At 38.4% G+C, this 19,876-nt stretch overlaps 1 protein-coding gene across 1 annotated transcript in view; it reads right to left on the bottom strand.

Moving 5' to 3' along the window:
- CFAP54 (cilia and flagella associated protein 54) overlaps positions 1-19,876 on the bottom strand; it is a 311,831-nt gene that overhangs the window by 113,684 nt on the left and 178,271 nt on the right. Inside the window, exons 42-47 of the mRNA XM_082349512.1 lie at positions 19,020-19,107; positions 18,514-18,723; positions 15,506-15,572; positions 12,285-12,467; positions 9,632-9,718; positions 4,806-4,928 (exon numbers count right to left, since the gene is read on the bottom strand). Coding sequence (XP_082205638.1) covers positions 4,806-4,928; positions 9,632-9,718; positions 12,285-12,467; positions 15,506-15,572; positions 18,514-18,723; positions 19,020-19,107 — 758 coding nt within the window. The remainder of the gene's footprint in view (positions 1-4,805; positions 4,929-9,631; positions 9,719-12,284; positions 12,468-15,505; positions 15,573-18,513; positions 18,724-19,019; positions 19,108-19,876) is intronic.

The raw sequence follows: 19,876 nt of genomic DNA, 5'->3' as shown, positions 1-19,876 counted from the left end.
TTAGATGAAACTGTTAATGTGTTCTAAAACTATCTTAAATATAATTTTTATTATAAAAGTAATACATGCTCTAGTCAGAAAAGACAAGTATAGTATAAAGAAGAAAGCAAAAATCAACATCTTTAGGTTGTCAATGTTAATATCTAGGTGTCTTTACTACCAATTTCTTTTTGATGTATTTTAAAATTCTGTATATGTATTTGGATTCCTTTTCACTAAATGTTACATCATAATTATTTTCCCACACCATTAAGTTATTTGTAAACCTTGTCTAATAGCTCAGTAACGTTCTATCCTATGAATGTAGCATAATAACTTAACCTCTTTCCTGTTGTTAGACATCTAAGAAGACCACTTCTCATCCTCACCCCACCATTCAGCCCTGGTTTAAATAATATTAGTGACTATTTTGCTGGTATTTCTGATTATCACCTTTGGATAGATTCCTGGAAGCAGAAGTGCTGGGTCATAAGATAAGACTATATTGAGAAAATTGAAAAGGGATAGCTCAATCTACCTTCCACCCATGTTGTATGAAAATGCCAGGATTACTGCACTTTCAATAGCATTGCGTATTAGCACTTAAAAATGTTTTTGCCAGTTTGAGGTAAATTATATTACTCTTCACAATGATGCTTTTTGTGGTTCTTCCCTTGTTTGTGAATTACCTGTTAATATGTTTGGCTCTAAATATAATATTGCATTAGAAAACATTCAATTCATTTGTCACAGAACATTGTTGTATCGTTATGAGGGTGCATCCCTTCTGGTACAGCTGCTCTTTTTAAAAGGTGCCCATTCTTAGATGTCAATACTAATACCCCATCCACATCCTCTTGGTCACCTGGAAGTCACCAGCATCTTCCATGAACAGGTCACTCACATGTGCATGGTATCCTACTTCAAGCACCTGCACCTCTTTGCCTGAGGGCATTCTGTGGCCACAGGAGAGTTTCAGGAGAGGCTGCAAGTGCAGGGAGCAACCTCTACCAATGAGGGGCAAGAGACTGTCTCTCTGCAGGCCCCACCTGCCCATGGTGGGGATCTCATTAATGCTCTGTGGAGTGGTTTTCCTCGTCTCCCTGTCTGACTTTCCCACTCACTCACTGTTCTTCCTGGAATCATCTCCCAAACACACTAATTGTTCCCAAATCTTTGTCTCAGGATCTGCTTTTGAGGAACCCCTAAATCAAGACATCACATATTGCTCTTATCGGAAGAAAGTGTTGGTAAGTGTGTCTAAAAACATTCCTTTTTTTGAAGATATTCTTTATTTCCTTTAACACATTGAAAAGTGAGTAACTGAATCCAGGGAGAGACCTTTGGTGATATAATTTGAAGAGGGTTAATGATGGGACTTTAGATTTGGTGATGAGAGCAGAATCCCAATATGAGTATATTAAAAAAAAATAGAATTTTTTTAAAAGCCCGTGAAAAGTTCAATCATAATCTGTAAGACTTTTCCAGTAACTGCTTTTACAACTGAAATTAACTCATGAATCCTGTCTTTAAATAACTAGCCTGCAGCCTAATAACGTTGGCACCTATTTTAATTATAAACCCTGAATGCACTTCCTCTTTTAATTACACTTTTTAAATTCCCAACTGAAGCTGGAAAAGCTGCAAATTAACTTTGAGAACACAAAATTTGAAGTCATAATCCATCGGGAAACAATTCCCCCACACTTTTGTCTTACGAAAACTAGCTGATAAAAAATGAAGTTTGGAATTTACCTGTAAAAATGAGTTTCAGACCACTTGTCTATTTGTTTTGGTAAAAGCAGTAACCATTGAAAACTCTCTCTTGTTTCCTATTCTACCCAACGGGCTTCCCTTTCCTTCTTGTTTTCCAGACCCTAAGTGTGGAGGGCCCCAAGTTTCAGTCCTCTGCCTTCTACTTTTCATTATCTGCCTTGGTCCCCAGCTGCTCTCCCCGAGCCCCATGACTTTAAATTTCTGCCGATGCTCCCAAATTTACCTGCAGCTTCAACCTCTCCCCTGAATTCCAGAACATATACTCTCTGCACCTACCTAGGCTGTATCTCCACCTGCTTGTCCACTAGGAATCTCACACTTAACACGCTCTACCCCTGCCTTGGGGCAGCGGGACTCCCCATCTCAGTCAATGAAAACTCTTTCCTACCAGCTGCTCACGTTGAACACTCTGTAGTCAGGTCTGACTTCTTCCTCTTACATCCCACATCTCAACCACCATTAGCAAATGCTGTCAGCTCTACCTTTGCCATGTGCCCAGAATTTTACCACTTTTCACTCCTCCCACCACTGTTACCCCGACCACTGTCACATCTCACTCAGGTCATTGGCAAAGGCCTTCTCCCTGGTCTCCCTATTTATACCCAAGCTCATCCACAGCCCATTCCCCAAACAGCAAGCAAAGTGGTTCTTTGAAATTTACTTCCTGTCTCATCACTCCTCTGTTCAAAGCTCTACAAGGTTTCCCATCTCATTTAGAGTAAACTCCAGTCCTCACCCAGCCCTGGGCGGTCCGACATGACCTGTCTCCTGGGTCCTGCCCTCTCCTCCTCCTCCTCCTCTCTAATCCAGCCTCACGTGGCCTTCCTGGTTTTCCTCAACCACATCTTGCAGGCCTTTGCCCTTGCACTGCCTCCTATTTGGAAGGTTGTTCCCTCAAATCTTTCACTCCCTTATTAGAGAGACTTCCCAAACCACCCTCAATAGAACAGCTACCCACCGCTCTGGTCACTTCCTGTCCCCTCAACTCAGCTTGATTGTCCATCAGAGCATGTCACCATCTGACATCTAGTTATGTGCTTAATGTGTTTATTATTTGTCTTCCTCACTGGACTGTCCAATAGTAACATGCCTCCAGGAAGGCAATAACTCCATTTATCTTTCTACTGCTCTATCCCCATGTCTGGAATAGTGCGCCTGTATTCAGTCAGCACTCAATAAATATTTTTAAATGAATTAAAATATAATTTAAATAACAAAATGCAAACCATTTTACAACAGGGAAAGGCTGTTGCTTGAGAAGCAAGCAAGAAAATACTGCTAATTTAACCCAGGTAACAAGATGAAATCGTTTGTGCTATAGAAAATGAACCAAAAAACATGACTGACTCCCAAATAGATAGCTAGATAGATAAATATACAGTCGTCCCTTGGTAACTGTGAGGGATTGGTTTCAGGATTCCCCACCCCCCATACCAAAATCTGCAATGCTCAAGTCCCTCATATAAAATGGCACAGTATTTGCATATAACTTAGGCGCACCCTCCATATGCTTTAAATCATTTCTAGATTACTTATAATGCCTAATACGATGTAAATGCTATGTAAATAATTGCTAGCATGCAAATTTAAGTTTTGCCTTTTGGAATTTTCTGGAATTTTTTTTCCAAATATTTTCAATCCATGGTTGGTTGAATCCACAGATGTGGAACCCACGGATACAGAGGGTCAACTGTAGATGTATAGGCATACACACACGTATCCGATCGTCTACTGAACGTCCCTCTTAGGATTTTCTGTAGATAACTTAACACTTACCTCATTACGATAAATTATAACACTGTAGCAGTCATGTTAAGAAAAAAGCAGCAACATTTTAGGGGTATACATTGAAGTAATGTATGCATTATATGTAAGTATGTCTGCCTAGGGCTTCCCTGGTGGTGCAGTGCTTGAGAATCTGCCTGCTAATGCAGGGGACACGGGTTCGAGCCCTGGTCTGGGAAGATCCCACATGCCGCGGAGCGACTGGGCCCGTGAGCCACAATTACTGAGCCTGCGCGTCTGGAGCCTGTGCTCCGCAACAAGAGAGGCCGCGATAGTGAGAGGCCCGCGCACCGCGATGAAGAGTGGCCCCCGCTTGCCGCAGCTGGAGCGGGCCCTCACACAGAAACAAAGACCCAACACAGCCATAAATAAATAAATAAATAAAAATTAAAAAAGAAAATTAAAAAAAAATATGTCTGCCTATGCAAGTAGTTTTCAAGACATAACTATTCTGCAGTTTCTTTTAGGTCCTCTGAATTTGAATCCCACCAGCATGTATCGTGTCTGCCAGTCTCACTCCTTACACATACGGTCTCTCCCAGGGAATTGACTTGTTGCTTCCTCCTATTTCCTTTATTGCTGGCCCTTGGATGAGGGTCCAAGCATCTGCCCCAAGCAAGATCACCCAGGGGTTCCCAGATCACCACAAAAACCAAAGCAGAGACAATAAGAGCTCACTCTGATTTAAATATAAAATATTCATTTTCAATGATGCTTCAGTCATGCAATTTACAAATACAAATTAAGCAAGCCAGGTAAAACTCTCTCCCAAAGTCAAAAAAGACTAGACAAAATAGAGGAACATTCTCTCCTCACAAAAATCAGAAGAAATGTGAACTCATGCTTAACTCTTTGGTATAAAGTATATAAATCAAAATATCCAAATAAAACATGAAGAGAGGCCATTGTGACTAAGACTATTAACTAGAAATTATAAGCTCAGATCCAAAAGTCTAAGAGATAGTGGCTGATCAATGTGTCTACTGAGACTGTCCATGATAACACAAAGTCAAAATTCCACAGTAAAAACCTACTCCAAGACCACGCTCCCCTCCCCGTCATGACACCCACCCTTCTTCCATTTCAGACAAAGGAAACCTTGTGTATGTCTGATGTTAGCTCTAATCAGCCTTAACAAAGAAGTCTGCAGTACCAGAGACTTGTAAATACCTTTTTTGGAAGCATTCCCTAGATTTTAGGAATGTAGCCTTCAAAAGGACCTTCAAAAGGTTAAAAACGGCTTTGAATCAAATTGGCAGGCTTACCTTCATTCTTCCAGTAGCTTTACAGCCAGCGGGTACTGAAGAAGGCATGTTTTTTCCATAAAAAATCTGGGATATCTCATGAAAGGCTTCGGAAAAGAATCCTAAATCTATAAGGACTTCTATCTTTAAAGAAAAGAAAAAAAAAGAGATTCTAAATTAAACCATTTGTTTTACTTACAAAATTAAAATTTTAGAGAAAAATCATCAACTTGCCGAGATCCAAAATTTCTGCTTCATATTGGTAACGTGTTATAAGTCAATGTTTAGACAACACAGTGGTAGAGATGCATGCCTCTGTGTGTAAGCCAGTTCACATGTGCAGGGGACCAAGAAGCTAGTAAATCACATCAAGCGACTTTTCAAAACAATGGCCGTTCATGAGATGTGGCTTACTTTATCAGACGCAAACACATTTTAAAAAATAGGATAGACACAGAAGAGTTTTAAAAAATTGAATTCATCCTTTTGTTCCCATGGTCAAGTATGGTTTAAAAGAAAGACAAAACAAAAACACTCCTGATTTCTCTAACACTCTGAGGAATGTCAAACAAACCAGGAGATGAATTCCACAATGCATCAACTGTTCATTTTCTTATCCACAATGAATGGACACTGTCGATTTTACAGACATGTATTTAACAACATTAGTCAATTGGTAACTATATATTGTACATGGCTTATTTTGAATATAATCCAGCAAGACTTTCAATTAGGAAATTACAAGAAGAAATCAAATCATCAAATGCATGCGTTCATTCAGCATGTATATTGAGCTCCTCTTCTGCACCAAGCCCTCTTGGAGGTTACCTCCATTGGGATATACGGTTAGCTAAATTTAAGTGATACATGAAGATATACACAGTATGAAAAGAGATAAAAGGTACTGACAAAAAACTATTTTTGAAACTGTGGTCAGGAGGGACTTCTCTGAGGAGAAAACCTTCAAGAGAAGATTTGGGAATGATATGATGGAGAGAGATGTGAAAACTGCTGAGGGGACCTTGACTACAAAGGTCACGTGGTGCCAGGAGCAATCCTGGGTTCTTGGTGTGTTCAGGGAACAGCCTCTGTGGCAGGAGCTTAGGGAGAGAGGAGAAGAGGGTTGGGAGGTAGGTGCGAATGGTGGCCTGTAGACCAGAGTGGAGACTTGGGATTTGATTCTCTGCATGATAAGTGATTGGAGAGTTTTGAATAGGGCAGGGCCTGTACCTTACTTATGTTTTGAAAACATCTAGCGACTTTACAGAGAACAGAGATGGGTAAATTGTGGAAGCAGGGAGTGAAGTACAAACTTGGATGAAGATGATATATATCTAAAACACAGAAAAAGAAAATCCAATTTATCCTCAACATTATACTCATCTTACTCTCTCTTTTCCTTTAACTACTATCTTAGGAATCTCAAGAGTGTACCAATTTTAAAGAAATAAAAAGAAGGTAAGTTAGAAGGAAACAGGATGTGACAATAACATGAAAATAAAACATAGGAAGTCAGGAGAATATTTTTAATGATGAAGAGAAAACAGCTTGTCTATTGAGTTGCATACTTTGGCTCTTGCCTAAGACACCTTGGGCTCTAATGTCCCTGGTGCCATATAATATCAAAGTAGGCATTAGGGAGTCACTGGAGCTCTTTGCCCCTTGGAGGAAACATTTCCCCGTATCTGTGTAAGGTTAGTCTCCTCTGGGCTTGACTGTGAGGTTGCTGTACATGGCCACCTGTTCAGGCTACCTCTGGTTCAGTTATCAAACCAATCTGACCATATGAAAAAGCTGTGGTGATAATAATGGACATGTATTTTCAGAAACAACGAACACTGTGAACACAAACAAGCCAGATGGGAAAAAGAACCGCTCATAAATCAACCCTTCAGTCATACAAATACAGAACCATCAGTACCCTTCCCAGGAATGCCGGATATGTTGAGAGTAATAAATCTTTCAGGATGCTGGCAGTTCTAAAGTGAAGCCAGACCAGTTGATCATAAAGAGGCCTTAAAGTTTCCCCTGGAAGACACTAGTGCATCTGTAGAGACTTAACAGTGTGACCTACTGCTCTTTGATTTGTCAGAAAGCATCATTGTTTGCTATTTCCTGATTACGACTTTTCTCTCTTCCCACTCACTGACCCCAGTTTAGTTCGGGAAGGTCAGGTAAACTCTGCCTATGGGGGCTATCATTCCTTCCTCTGTATGATGCATTAATTGCCCCTTTTCAGTGCTTCTGCCAACACACTAGTTGCGTTTCCAGTCCTACTATGCTGATAAGATCCCACTCCCATCTCACTCTGTTCCTGACACGCCTACCAGATACATCTGATCATGTCCTTCTCCTAATCAAAACTGTGTCATGAATTCCCCCTTCCAACCCAAGGCTACAGAAGACAGTCCATAGTTCTTCACTGGCTTTTAAGCTACTCTAGTACAAAACAGTTGCCAAGGGCTAACAATCAATAAAAAATAGTCATTTAATCAAAAACTTTGCTCCAGGTTCTTTCAGTGCCTCTCTGGACTGCCTTCTGACATGTTACTAGTTGTCACTGCAACCCTTCAATGTTTCTTGCCTCCTGTGACATCAGCATAAAACTGTCACTCAATTCTGACACCACAACCTCCTCCTTTCTCTCACTGCTCAGCCTTCATATTACATCTCAGCTTGGAATTCAAGACTGGGCCCCTGGTCTCCTCCACATCACAGACCTCTGGTGTCCTCATGTCATCTGCTCCAAACTGCCTGCTCAAGACCTCCACTCCAGTCTAACCCAACCACCTCTGCCCCCTAAACAAGTCAATACTTCCTCACCTCCACACCTTTCACACTACTGTCTGCTGAGAATGTTCCCTTCTTCCTCTCTCCTACTCAGTTAGTTCTATTTTTTTCAAGCTGAAATCTTATCTACTTGGTAAAACCTAGAGACCCAGAGCCATTTTTCCCTCTTTCAAACTCCTGGAAATAGTGTTCATCACACTCATTTGGAAACGATCAAGTGGGAAGTACACACATTATTCTCTTGTGTGTTTGTCCCATCTCTCTTCCCTATTTTCACTTCTTTACAAAAGCAAAGACCATGGGTTATATTTCTTTGATTAGAGTTACTAACACGGTGCCTTTATATAGGAGATACTTGATAAATGTTGTTTCAAAGATAAAGCAATAAACATTTACCAAGTATCTTCTCGGTGAGTTCCCACCAAACACCAAGGAGAGTGTGGACAGTAGGCACTTGATATATGTCTAAAGATTTTAAATCCAATTCAACAATTAATTACTGAATATCAAGCATATAAATTTATTACTCAAGACACTATAGGGAACCAAAAGATGCATAAGATACAGGCCTTAGCCTCGAGAATTTTGCAGTCTTGAAGAGAGCACTGTTTTAAAAACAGAGAAAAGTTGTATGCAGCTTTTTAAAAACTGTTATTAGAATTCAAAAGCCAGAGAACTGTTAAGAGTTCAGTAACTCGGAAAGGGTGAACCAGAATTCATGGCTGATTACAAATTATTTATTCCCAGGTTAAAATGTATTATCTTAAGAGCATCACAATTCCTATTAGGGAAGGTGTTATCTTTATTTAGAAACAGAATGCAATGGACAATTTGGGTCTGAAAACAAGGCCCACAGGCAGGGTCTTGATGGAGAGAGCAGTTCAAAGGGAAGTCTTATTTTCCCTTATTAGAAAATGTGAAGGATCGGGGAAGAAGGGTATTTCCAAAAAAGGGGAAGGAGGGCTAAGCTAGGGGAGTGTGGGAGCCCACTCACCCGCAACTGCAAGAGCCAACAAGGCACATCTTGTCGAAGCCCCACACTCAGTAACGCCCAGTTGGTAGGCTGAAGTCAGCTGCAGTGGGAGTATTTATACCATGGAAATTGGAAATGTTACAAATCAAGGCTTTTTTTTAGAGTGAGTTGTGAAATATTTACCAGCACACGGCTGACGAAGCCATGGGATAGGAGGCAAAAGAGTGGGATTATGGGCAAGAAATATTTTAAACTCAGAGATGCTAAATATTCTATTTTAAGTTGCTGGTTTTACCTCAACTAAAATTTCCTTATGTTCCCAATTTTCAGTAAAGTCCAATATAGAAATAAAGACCTTGGGTGGATGTAGTGTGTGTGTTTATGTGTGAGTGTGTGTGTGTGTAAAATATGGAATAGGGTTGAATTTCATATTAGAGATGAAGAAGTGCAGAACAGGGAGCAAATTTGCTGGCTGCTGAAAGGATCCATGTACAAAACAAATTCCACAACAGTGGGAGCCTGCGACAATGGGTGATCAGGAAAAGGGGCAGAGAAAACAAGATGCTTGATGTTCCCCACTCCACATGGGGTTCAAGCCAACTGCACATGAATTTTGAAGGCAGAGAGCCTCCTGACCTCTGGGTTACAGAATTAATTGTAATTTAGTGCCTGTGCGTTTTATCACCTCAACTGTCTGTGCAATAAAAAAAACCTCCTGCATACCATGATATACATAAAGATCCTTAGCAAAAAAACTCCCAGAAACTTTGGAAAATGACTCATTAGTCTCCATGAGGAAACCAATCTTTCAGAAGTGGTGATTTCTAAGCTGAATGGTGTCGGGTGAGCCTTGTTACCAGGGGTAGCTGTTCCTCACTTTACTGTGGCCCAAGAATAAAATGATCTAAGCCTTTCTACATGGCTCTTTCCCATACTTTATTAAAATGTTGGGCAAGTTTTTTTTAATATCAGTACAACACCATATATTATTATCAGCTTATGATGATAATAATAAGAAAGTAATTCATGACAATATCTTTAATAGTTCAAGAATATCAAATGTCTTAAAAAGCTTGAAACATACCTTGAGGATTCTTGCTTCTAGATTTCTGACTAGGTCTTGGCAAATTTCAGAAACAAAATATTGGTACAATGCAAGAAGAGGCAGAATCTACCAACAGAAAAACACTCTTTGTTTTGAAACGTATTTTATCAAGTTAATAACATAATAATACAATTTAGCCAAATACTGATGTAAGAGATGTTATGCAAAATTGTGATTGATTTTTCCATATTAGAAGACTGTACTGTTTGATATAAGTGAAATGATCTGCCTAACATGTGTTTCATAATTTTATCAGAATTTTAAAGTGCTATCAGTGACTTACAGTTCCAAGTAGATGCTACTTGATACCCAAAACCTAGGTTTCACATTTCCTTAAGCATGGAAAAATAAAAATCCAGTTAATCACCTTCCTTGAGAAAACATTATTTCAACATATACGTATGAATTACTGAGGCCTGTGGAAACATTCTAGCAAATGAGCTATCAAATAAATGCAAAATTTAAAGCAAAGGAACTCACATCCATGTCCCCTAATAGCTTCTACTTATTCATCTCAATGTCAGCTCTTTGTCTTCAACTGGAATATCTCCATCATCAAAAAATATTTACAACAGGCCTGTTATATGTCAGACACTGTTGAATGAGAAAAAAATCTAAGTCCTTGCCTTCACAGAGCATATATTCTACTGATTAAAATGCAAGCTTACTCTTATTCGTCTCAATGTCAGCTATTTGTCTTCAACTGGAATATCTCCATCATCAAAAAATATTTACAACAGGCCTGTTATATGTCAGACACTGTTGAATGAGAAAAAATCTAAGTCCTTGTCTTCATAGAGCATATATTCTACTGATTAAAACGCAAGCTTACTCTTCATATAACATTTTTATTTTCCTAAAATTAACCCCAAGGTTCAAGTCTTCTTGAAGTCCCATGGATAGATGTGAAAGCTTACAGACTATCAATTTTTCAATTGACCAAACCAGTATCCAGCTAAAGGCAGGTGTTGAGGGACAGTTTTGCCTAGACTTCTGAATGCTCCTGATCTCAACTTAAAACTGAAGCTCAGTCCCTACAACTGGGTCCTGCTCCATCAAAGGCAGATGCAGCAAGAAAGGGGACTGGGATCCTTATTATTTAGCAAATTATTTCCCATGATCCCACAGCAATGGGTCCCCTAGCGAATTTTATATGTTACAGCTGTCTCCTTAGCCACTGGGCTCCTTCTGGAAGGTAGTGTAATAGAAAATGGAAACTGTTTACATCTTGCAAGTTTAGCTAAGGAATCTCATTGTCAGTCAACTGGCGGCTGCTAAGAGCAACAGCTTTTAAAAAGGACTAAACTGGTCTTAAATGATTTCAAACATAACACAATACATTTTTCTACAGTGATGCTCTACAAACATAACACAATACTTTTTTCTGTAATTAATGCAGCACAAAACGAGTTGGCTATTACCTTTGAGATTGTTTCTTTTCTTTAGTGACAAATAAAAACATACCATTTTATTGCTGCCAATTGCTCAATTATTCAGAAAAATGTTCTCAATTTCTTAAGCTTCAGAGAAAAAAATCTCATTTCTTTTCCAGGGCAGGGATATGTATTATATATGAATATGACTAGGCAGCTAAAGGTTACCCAGGGGATAAAACTATTTTCTAAATCCAGAAATGAATCACCTTAACAAGAGAGGAGCACCATTTTGTTATTTTTTTCTAATAAACAATTTTTTGCCAAATCTGCCAAGTGTTAAAAGCATGTATCAACCTCTTCACTTTAACACATGACGTTATAATTTAACAACTAATATCAGCGGGCAATAAATCTTTTCAATATAAGGAGAGAGTGAATTTAGAACAAGAGAAAACAATATATGAGAAAAAAGAAAGTAAGTATGAAAATTATAGAGGAAAGGGAAAGCACAAAAAGAGAAAGAACATTTATTAACAAGCAAACACAGGGGGAAAAGAGATACAGAAGTAGAGGAAATAGCACAGAGGAAGAAAAAAGGACAAATAAGAAAAAGGAGGAAAATATAAAATAACCAACAGAACACCCTAATTTATGTTTAAAATGCAATCAACTTCAAATTTATGAGATACATACTGTGGCTTATTTCCCTAAAGGAAAAGAGAGTTGTATTGGGTTTTTTTTTTAATTTCCTAGGATATTAAGAAGTGTCTGTCTTTAATTTCACAGTTAGGATCTGTTTTTCACTTAGATGTGCCCTTAACACAGAAAAGACAAGACACAAAGATAAGTTTATCTCAATAAAGAAATACTCCCAGAGTTTCGATATTGATATGACCTGCATGACTTAATGCAGTGAAGTTATAAGTGCACTAGATTCCTGTGTTTGAGACCAGTGCAACATTCTAGTCAATTTCACCAAATGTCTTTATAAAAAGGTAAAATAATAGAGTAAAATAAGAGAACAAAATCAAATAGGCATGGCTACTGTACCCAAAAGGCAATGCAAACAGTGATGTCAAAGAAAGAACATTAATTAATATATTTCATTTTGAAGTACAGATCTGAATCCCGAAAATAAAGTTTAAAAGTTAAATAAGAACTGACCAAAAGAACGTTAGTAAAACTTGAAAAGTATAAGGTAAGTGGGGTAAGATACCACAGTGAATTAAGATTTGTTGATTTTACAAATCACTTACTATTAGATTTTGCTTAGCAAAGTGCAGTTCGCGGATTACGTAATACAGACTTGCAACTACAGAGCAGATGTCAGCCCGGTATCTGTCCGAGAAGAGCTCGATGCCTGGAAGAAGCTGAGTGATTTCATACTGAGCATAGCAACGTTCAGCTTTAGGGTGTGCAAGTGTGGTTCTAAGCAAACCCTGTAAATGAAAAAGGTGAAATGAAGAGCTGGAACTTGCATCTGCAACAACGAGAGAGAACGATAAGTACACGTATTACTTCCCCAAGTGCTTTGCGTATGCCTAGCACACTGTATCCTGTAATAAATGATACTTATCAATATCCTCATGACCACAGGTTCCAAATGCTTTTACCACTCAAGATGGGCCTTTTAAATTCCATGGTAGTTGAATACTTATCATTTTAAGAAGAAATTATTAAGTTATCATTTGTTGAGGGTCAATTTTGTGTTGGGCACTCTTGGTAAATTCTTTGTAAATATTATCTCATTTAATCCTCACTTAACCTACCCCTAGAAGGAAGGATTATTATCTCACAAGTGATATAACTGAGGCTTAAACAATTATCTTCTCTGAGGTCACACAGCTAATGATGGCAAAAAGAAGATTCAAAGTCATGTCTATGTAACTCAAAAATCTATGTTCTTACAAAAAGCATGGTGGTCAAAATGTTTGGAAAATAGTGGTTTAAAAGTTTAACAGATCTATTATTTATTACAGGACTTCCCAGAGGTCTTAATAAGCTCATATGTGCTGTCACTCTTTAGGAGAACCATCTAGTATGAACTGTTTTCCAAATGTATTTGACTAGGGTTTTTTTGTTTCTTTTTGATAACTATATATTAACATCTTAGAAAAACCAGTATGTTTCCATGAAATACACTTTAAAGAATGCTAGTCTAGGCTATATAGCAATAGGTATGACATATATTAATTGATTTCTATACTGGAGGACCAAGACACTGTCAGAAGTTTCTGGCAGCCAAGCTAAAAGTTCTTAAGTCAACCCAGAGAAAGCTTGTTAAGAACATCAACCCCACCAGGGAGCATGTCTGACAAGTCTTTCAAGCTCAGGAACCAGTGTGTCTGAGGAGGGTCCTGTGAACTCCAGGCCCACCTGGGCAAATAACCTCCTCCTGCCTTGCTCTGCCCTGTTCAGTGTTGAAGGCTGGGCTTCCTTGGTTCCCAGAGTATATTCTAGTGCTCTTACTGGCACAAAATTTCTTCTCTGCATTCTAGTCTTTATGGCACTAACACTGACTGCTTGCCTAGTTCCTGTCAGACCCCCTCTCCCTAGGGACTGAAGATGATGAAATGATAAAGTACGATGAGTAAATGAAATCACATATGTCTTAAGAGGCAACTTAAATTACATATATAAAGCATTCAACATAGTGTCATATGGCATACACTCGGCAAATGTTAGTTCCCAAATGGGCATCGAAAATCTCCTTAACAAAATCTACCAGCCATTCCATGCTTTTACTTTTCATTTTGCACATTTTGATGTCATTTGGAATTTTTTTAAACACAAACATGCATTTCCCTTATTTTAAAATTAAAATAACTAAATAAGCCAGTTACGAAAGGACCAAGATTTTATGATTCCACTTATATGAGGTCCCTAGAGTAGTCAAATTCACAGACAGAAAGTAGAATGGTGGTTTCCAGGGGATGGGGGGAGAAGGGGAATGAGGAGTTATTGTTTAATGGGTAAGGAGTTTCAGTTTGCGAAGATAAAAGATTTCTGGAGATCAACGGTGTTGACAGTTGCACCAACACGTAAATGTACTTAATGTCACTGAACTGTATACTTAAAAATGGTTAAGATAGTAAATTTTGTATTACGTGTATTTTACCACAATTTAAAAAATTTTTCATTAAAATTTTTAAAAATTAAAAAAAAAAAATCTATGTTCTTTCCACTATACCAACCTATAAGTAGAGGAAAGAAAAACGTATTTCAGAAGTCTAAATCGAGCAGAGGTAATTTTGAATTTTTATTGAATTAAGTAAAAACTTGATTTGTTTAATTGACCAATATTTCTTAGGTAATTTATATGACCAACGTTGTACCAGACATTCAGAAACAAGATGAATACACAAAATCAAATTGTACATTTAGGAGTGCTTCTTATGTTATCTTAAACAATTAACATTTCTTGATGACAAATGCATCATAAAGTTATTTTAATGTATATATCTGGAACGAATTTTAATCAGATTGCTCCTTAAACTTATGATACCTAGTCTAAAATATTATGCAGTTGTTTAATTTTTAGTTTTACAAATTTTCTTTAAAATCATAAAAAGAAAGACAGGTTTTAAAAATAAATCCCATAGCTAATTTTAATTTTAAGTGTCATATTACAAAGAAATGATGTCCACATTTAAGCAAAAAATTGCTTACTTCTAAAACATAAACAGCATTATCTTCAGGAATGAGGAATATCAGAAGAAAGTAAAGGATGCAATAGAAGGAATCCAATTCGGATTATCATTCCCTTTGCATCCTTGCCTCTTCCACCTTTTCCCTTTGAAGCACAGGCCAGAAGTGTATGGAACATAAGAAAATTGAAAAGTCTGGCCATATGCTCAGAGAAGCCTTTCTCAAAGATCTTATCTATCCAGATTTCATAAGCTATTAGACTCCTTAGAACAAGGGTGTCCCATCCTTCAAAGTAAACAGAACCTTCAGGAGATTGCAGAGGCCCCTGGCTATGTTCCCAAATCTTAGAATGTCTTGTATTTCAGATAAAAGCTCCTTTCTTCTTCAGTAAAGTCAAACCCAAATCCTAAGAACTGCAGACACTCTACTTATACAGTCTTCAACTTATTTTTTGCTTTCATTATATGGTATATTTTACATGACGCAATTGAGCAAAACTTTATTTAGAGATGAGGCAACTTAAGGCAACCCTTTAGACTCAGACTGGCTTCACTGCTCATTAGTAACATGACATTACGAAGGACAGGAGACTCAGTTTCCTTATCTGTAAAACTCCTCCTTCTGCAGCGAAAATGAAAAAAGTGACTCTGCTGAATATTATGTCACAGGGGTTCAGCCATCGAAGGAAAGATGGGCTTATGATATTTAATCAAGGTTCATGCTATTTCCCTACGTGCAAGTTTTATGAATATGCTAAACCACTGCTTTTTTTTTTTTTTTACTGACTGCATGGTCCGGCTACTGTAGAAAGGTATACAGGAAGTGTTACCTGAAAGAGCAACCCGGACAAAAGGCAACAGTTGGTTCTCTTTTCAACGTCCAATGTCTGAATAAATCTAAGTATAAGAAAAAGAAATATTCATAGACAATGTTCCAAGACTATTTTTATATAAATACATCTCTAATACTCATAGATTTTCCAAAATTAAAATAGTCTTTGTGATTCTAAAAGTGCTACATACTCATATAAGATCTAGGACATAGAAAGATAGAAAAAAATAAAATGAAAAGTCACCTATAATCCTACCACCTAAACATGATTACTGGTAACATTTTGGCCACTTTCCTTCTAGATTTTCTTCTACATACAATTATACACATGCACACTCACAGTAAGACTAAAATTATGCAATACATATTATTTTATAAACAAATTTTCTATTCTTGGACATAATGAGTTACATCATTATTTTACAGATTTTAATATTTTTATCATATGCATGTACCATAATATTAAAATATTCATCTCCATTTTGGTTTTTTCCAATGCTGAAATAAACATTGTTGTACCTACATTTCTGAGCACTTGTCCTGTTAATTCCACTGGATAAATCCCTAGAAGTGGAATTTTGGGGAAAAGGAGGTGCACAATTTTAAAGTTTTTGATGAGTACAATTAAAAAATTTCCTCCCATAGATTGAAACAATGTGTGTCCTCACCAGCAGTATATTATGGATCCATCGATGACATTAAGTCTTTCCACCAAAGATTAAGGTAATATCTCTGTGTTTACTACTGTCTCATTTTATGTCCCTTAGTAGAGTTTGAGTTTTCTTTACATGGGTCTTGAAACTCAAATTTGCAACTGGAAACCACATTACCTTCTTCTAAATCTTATTTCAATAACACCAGTGGGCTTCACTATATTAATAACTTCGTCAGTCTGAGTTCAGCTTCTCTATGTGGTGCTTTACCTTCTGAGCAGTGGGGGGAGAAGTTTCTTCTCCTCAAGGAGTCCCCAAGAACAGCCAAAGCCCCTGGAGTATCACAGAGCCTGTGGAAGTCAGACTTCCAGCTGGGTAACCAGGAAGTGACTTTCTGTTGATTGAAAACCACTAAGTAAAAACTTCAGAGGCTCAGAGAAGCTGAGGTGTCCTCTGGCAGGAATGCTATAGCTGTTCTTTTCAAGCTGGGAACCTTCCTCAGCTTTTCTATTCTCTGCTGCCAAGCTCTACTAACTTATAAACTCAAACTTGCGTGGGGATCGTGTGTGCGTGTGTGTGTGTGTGTGTGTGTATGTGTGTGTAAGGAAGAGTTCCGTCCCAGGAGTGGTTAAAAAAAAAAAAAATCAAACTTGACAGAGCTTTTAAAAAATCTTTAAATGTTTGATATTTTTAAAGTGATAATTTCATACTTCCCCTGTCCAAATGCTAATTTTCTGAAAACAGTGTGATTATTAACTAGGACAAGTTATTATTTTCTAAAATTTTCTCTACAGCTCAAAATACTATGCAGATTTTTGCCTACCACGCCCTAAAATGTAACTAGAAAGGTAAAGGAAACTTGTACCTCTACTCTCTTCATACTTCTTAAATTTCTCACATTAATCAAATATTTAAGATATCTGTGAGTGCTAACTAGGTATAAGGCGTTGTGATAGACTTTCACATATGTTACATGTGGCAGGTTGAATAATGGCCCCCCCCCGCAAAGAAATCAACGTCCTAATCCCCCAAACCTATGCATATGTTACTCCACGTGGCAAAAAACAAACAAACAAAAAAAACCCCAAAACCAAAAAACTTTGCAGATGTGATTAAATTAAGGGCCTTGAGATAGGGAAGTTACCCTGAATTACTGGGTTCAATGTAATCACAATGGTCCTTATAAGAGAAAGGCAGGAGGGTCAGAGTCAGAGAAGATGTGAGGACAGAAACAGAGCTCAGAGAGAGAGAGAGAAAGATGACAGGCTCTTGGTCCTGAAGACAGAAGATGGAGCCATGAGCTGAGGAATGCAGGAGGCCTCTAGAAGCTGGAACATGCAAGAACAGATCGTCCCCTAGAGCCTCTGGAGGGAGCTCAGCCCTGCCAACACATTGATTTTAGGACTTCTGCCCTCCATAACTGTAAGACAATAAATTTGTATTGTTTTAGGGCACTAAATTTGTGGTAATTTGTTATACCACTAATAGGAAACTAATACAGTCTGTGTTATGGGCTAAATTATGTGACCCACTGCACCCCCGAAATTCATATGTTGAAGTCCTAACCCCTAGTGCCTCAGAAGGTGACTATACTTAGAAATAGGTCTTTAAAGAGGTAATCATGTTAAAACGAGGTCATTTAGGGTGGGCCCTAATCCAATATGATTGATGTCCTTATAAGAAGAGGAGATTAGGACACAGACATGCACAGAGGGAAGACCATGTGAGGACAGAGTGAGAAGACAGCCACCTACAAGCAGGGAGAGAAGACTCAGAAGAAACCAGCCCTGTCAACACCTTGATCTCGGATGTCAAGCCTCCAGAATTGTGAGACAATAAATTGCTCACAGATTGGTGCCCTGTTGCTAGTTTGTACTAGCAAACTAATACAGTATGTCATGTAATTCCTGTCACCACAGTTTACAGATGAGAACAACTGAGGCTCAGGCAGGATGAGTAACTTGCTGGGGGCCCTAAAGTTAGGCCCTAGTCAGCCTGCCTCTATGCTGTTATTCTTGCTCAAATACCAACTGTTCATCCACTCATTCATTCATTCAACAAGTAGTTATTGAATCCCATCTCCATGCCAGGCACTCGGGATACACTGGTGAACAGAACAAAGACCTATGCCAACGTGGTTCTCACATTCCAGGTGTGGCAGGTGTTAACAGGAAGAGGAGATGGCCATAAACAAGAAACAGCACAAATAGTAAATTGTATAAGCCTGTATGATATGGACATAGCTGCCCGAGAACCCAGTGTGTGTGAGGTGTGGCACCCTGCATGGCACGGGTGGGCAGCCCACAAAGGGAGGAGACAGCTACTACACAGACCACTCCATCGTCACACTCACTGTGCTATCTTCGCTGATATCACCGCTCCTTGCAAACATCCCCAAATGCCAGCTTTTGACAGAAACTCCTCACTGTAGTCTTTGGAACCTGGAGGTGAACAGCTGTCAGTGGCATTGGTGAGTGAGCTCCCAAACTTCTTCCATGTATGGAGCACATCTTGTTTCCTGAATATGTCATCAAGAGCTTGACTCCAACATTTAAAAGCAGCCCTAAAACAGAAATGGAGCATGCAGCAGCATGTTTCCTGAGATCTGTGTTATTAAATCTATCTTCCAAAAGGGAAAGCAAATGCACTGAAGAAATACTTTAATTAAAATGTTAGAGAATGGATCTATACCATTTATTGCTCATAACCACTTCTCTCAGGTAGCATTTGATGAATAAAATGCAGCAATGGAATCTTATCAACAAACTAAAATTTATGAAAGGCAGTATTTTTCACAATAATTAAAAATTTTTTCAGCTGAACAAAGTTTCCCTTGTTTTACTGACTCCTAAAAACTACCTTTTCTTTTGTGCGAAGACAAGAAGACTTCCAAGTTCATGCAATGCCTGAACGTTAAGACTTCTTTCATTGCTGGCTTGAAGAACATCTGTATTTTTAATCAAGTGAAAGAACAAATGTCAGTCCCTGGAAAATATTTCCTATATATCTGCAAGAATATTTTAAATTGCCTTATACCTTAACTGTGTAGATAAGCAAACTTCAACCTAATAGAGCCTTTAAATGTCACAAGATATGGGTAGAGAAAGAGAGCAAATGATGTTCTATTTTAATATCACGGAGTGGGAGATGGGGTCAAAGAGGTGGGAAACGTGGAGAAAGTACAGTAAGAGTCGGGCAGGTTGAGACGGTGAAGGAGAAAAATCCAGAAAAAGTGTGCAAGGCAGAAAGGGCTGGGTATATATATGGCAATGTGTGTGGCCGGAGTACGCTTTTTGGGGAGGGTGAAGAAGCGGGTAGTGGTAAGATTACGGAGGCATCTGAGTGCCATGTGGAGAAATGTGGACACTATTCTACAGCACGTGGGAAGCGTTGAATAGCTTGTTTTTGATCAGGGATGTGACAAGAGCACAGCACTTTGGATTCTTCCTTTACCCAAATGCAAAAAAGCACATCTTGAATAGTACCTGAATTTGTTGTTGTTTTCTGATGAATACATGCATTCCAGGATGTGTAGCCAAAAAACCCAGCTAACATGGCAATGGTTTCTAATGAGGGCAGCAATGTCCCCTGGAGGGTATTTTAGAAATTTGAGGAGGGTTTTGTTAGTTGTCACAATGGGGCATGTGCTAGTATTTCCTAGGTAAGGACCTGACACTTGATGGCCTGCCATGCACAGAACCTTCCCCCACAGTGAG

The sequence above is a fragment of the Balaenoptera borealis genome (genome assembly GCF_965194805.1).
Source record: "Balaenoptera borealis genome assembly, chromosome: 13".
NCBI lineage: Eukaryota > Metazoa > Chordata > Mammalia > Artiodactyla > Balaenopteridae > Balaenoptera > Balaenoptera borealis.
This window is presented reverse-complemented; position numbering and strand designations above follow the sequence as displayed.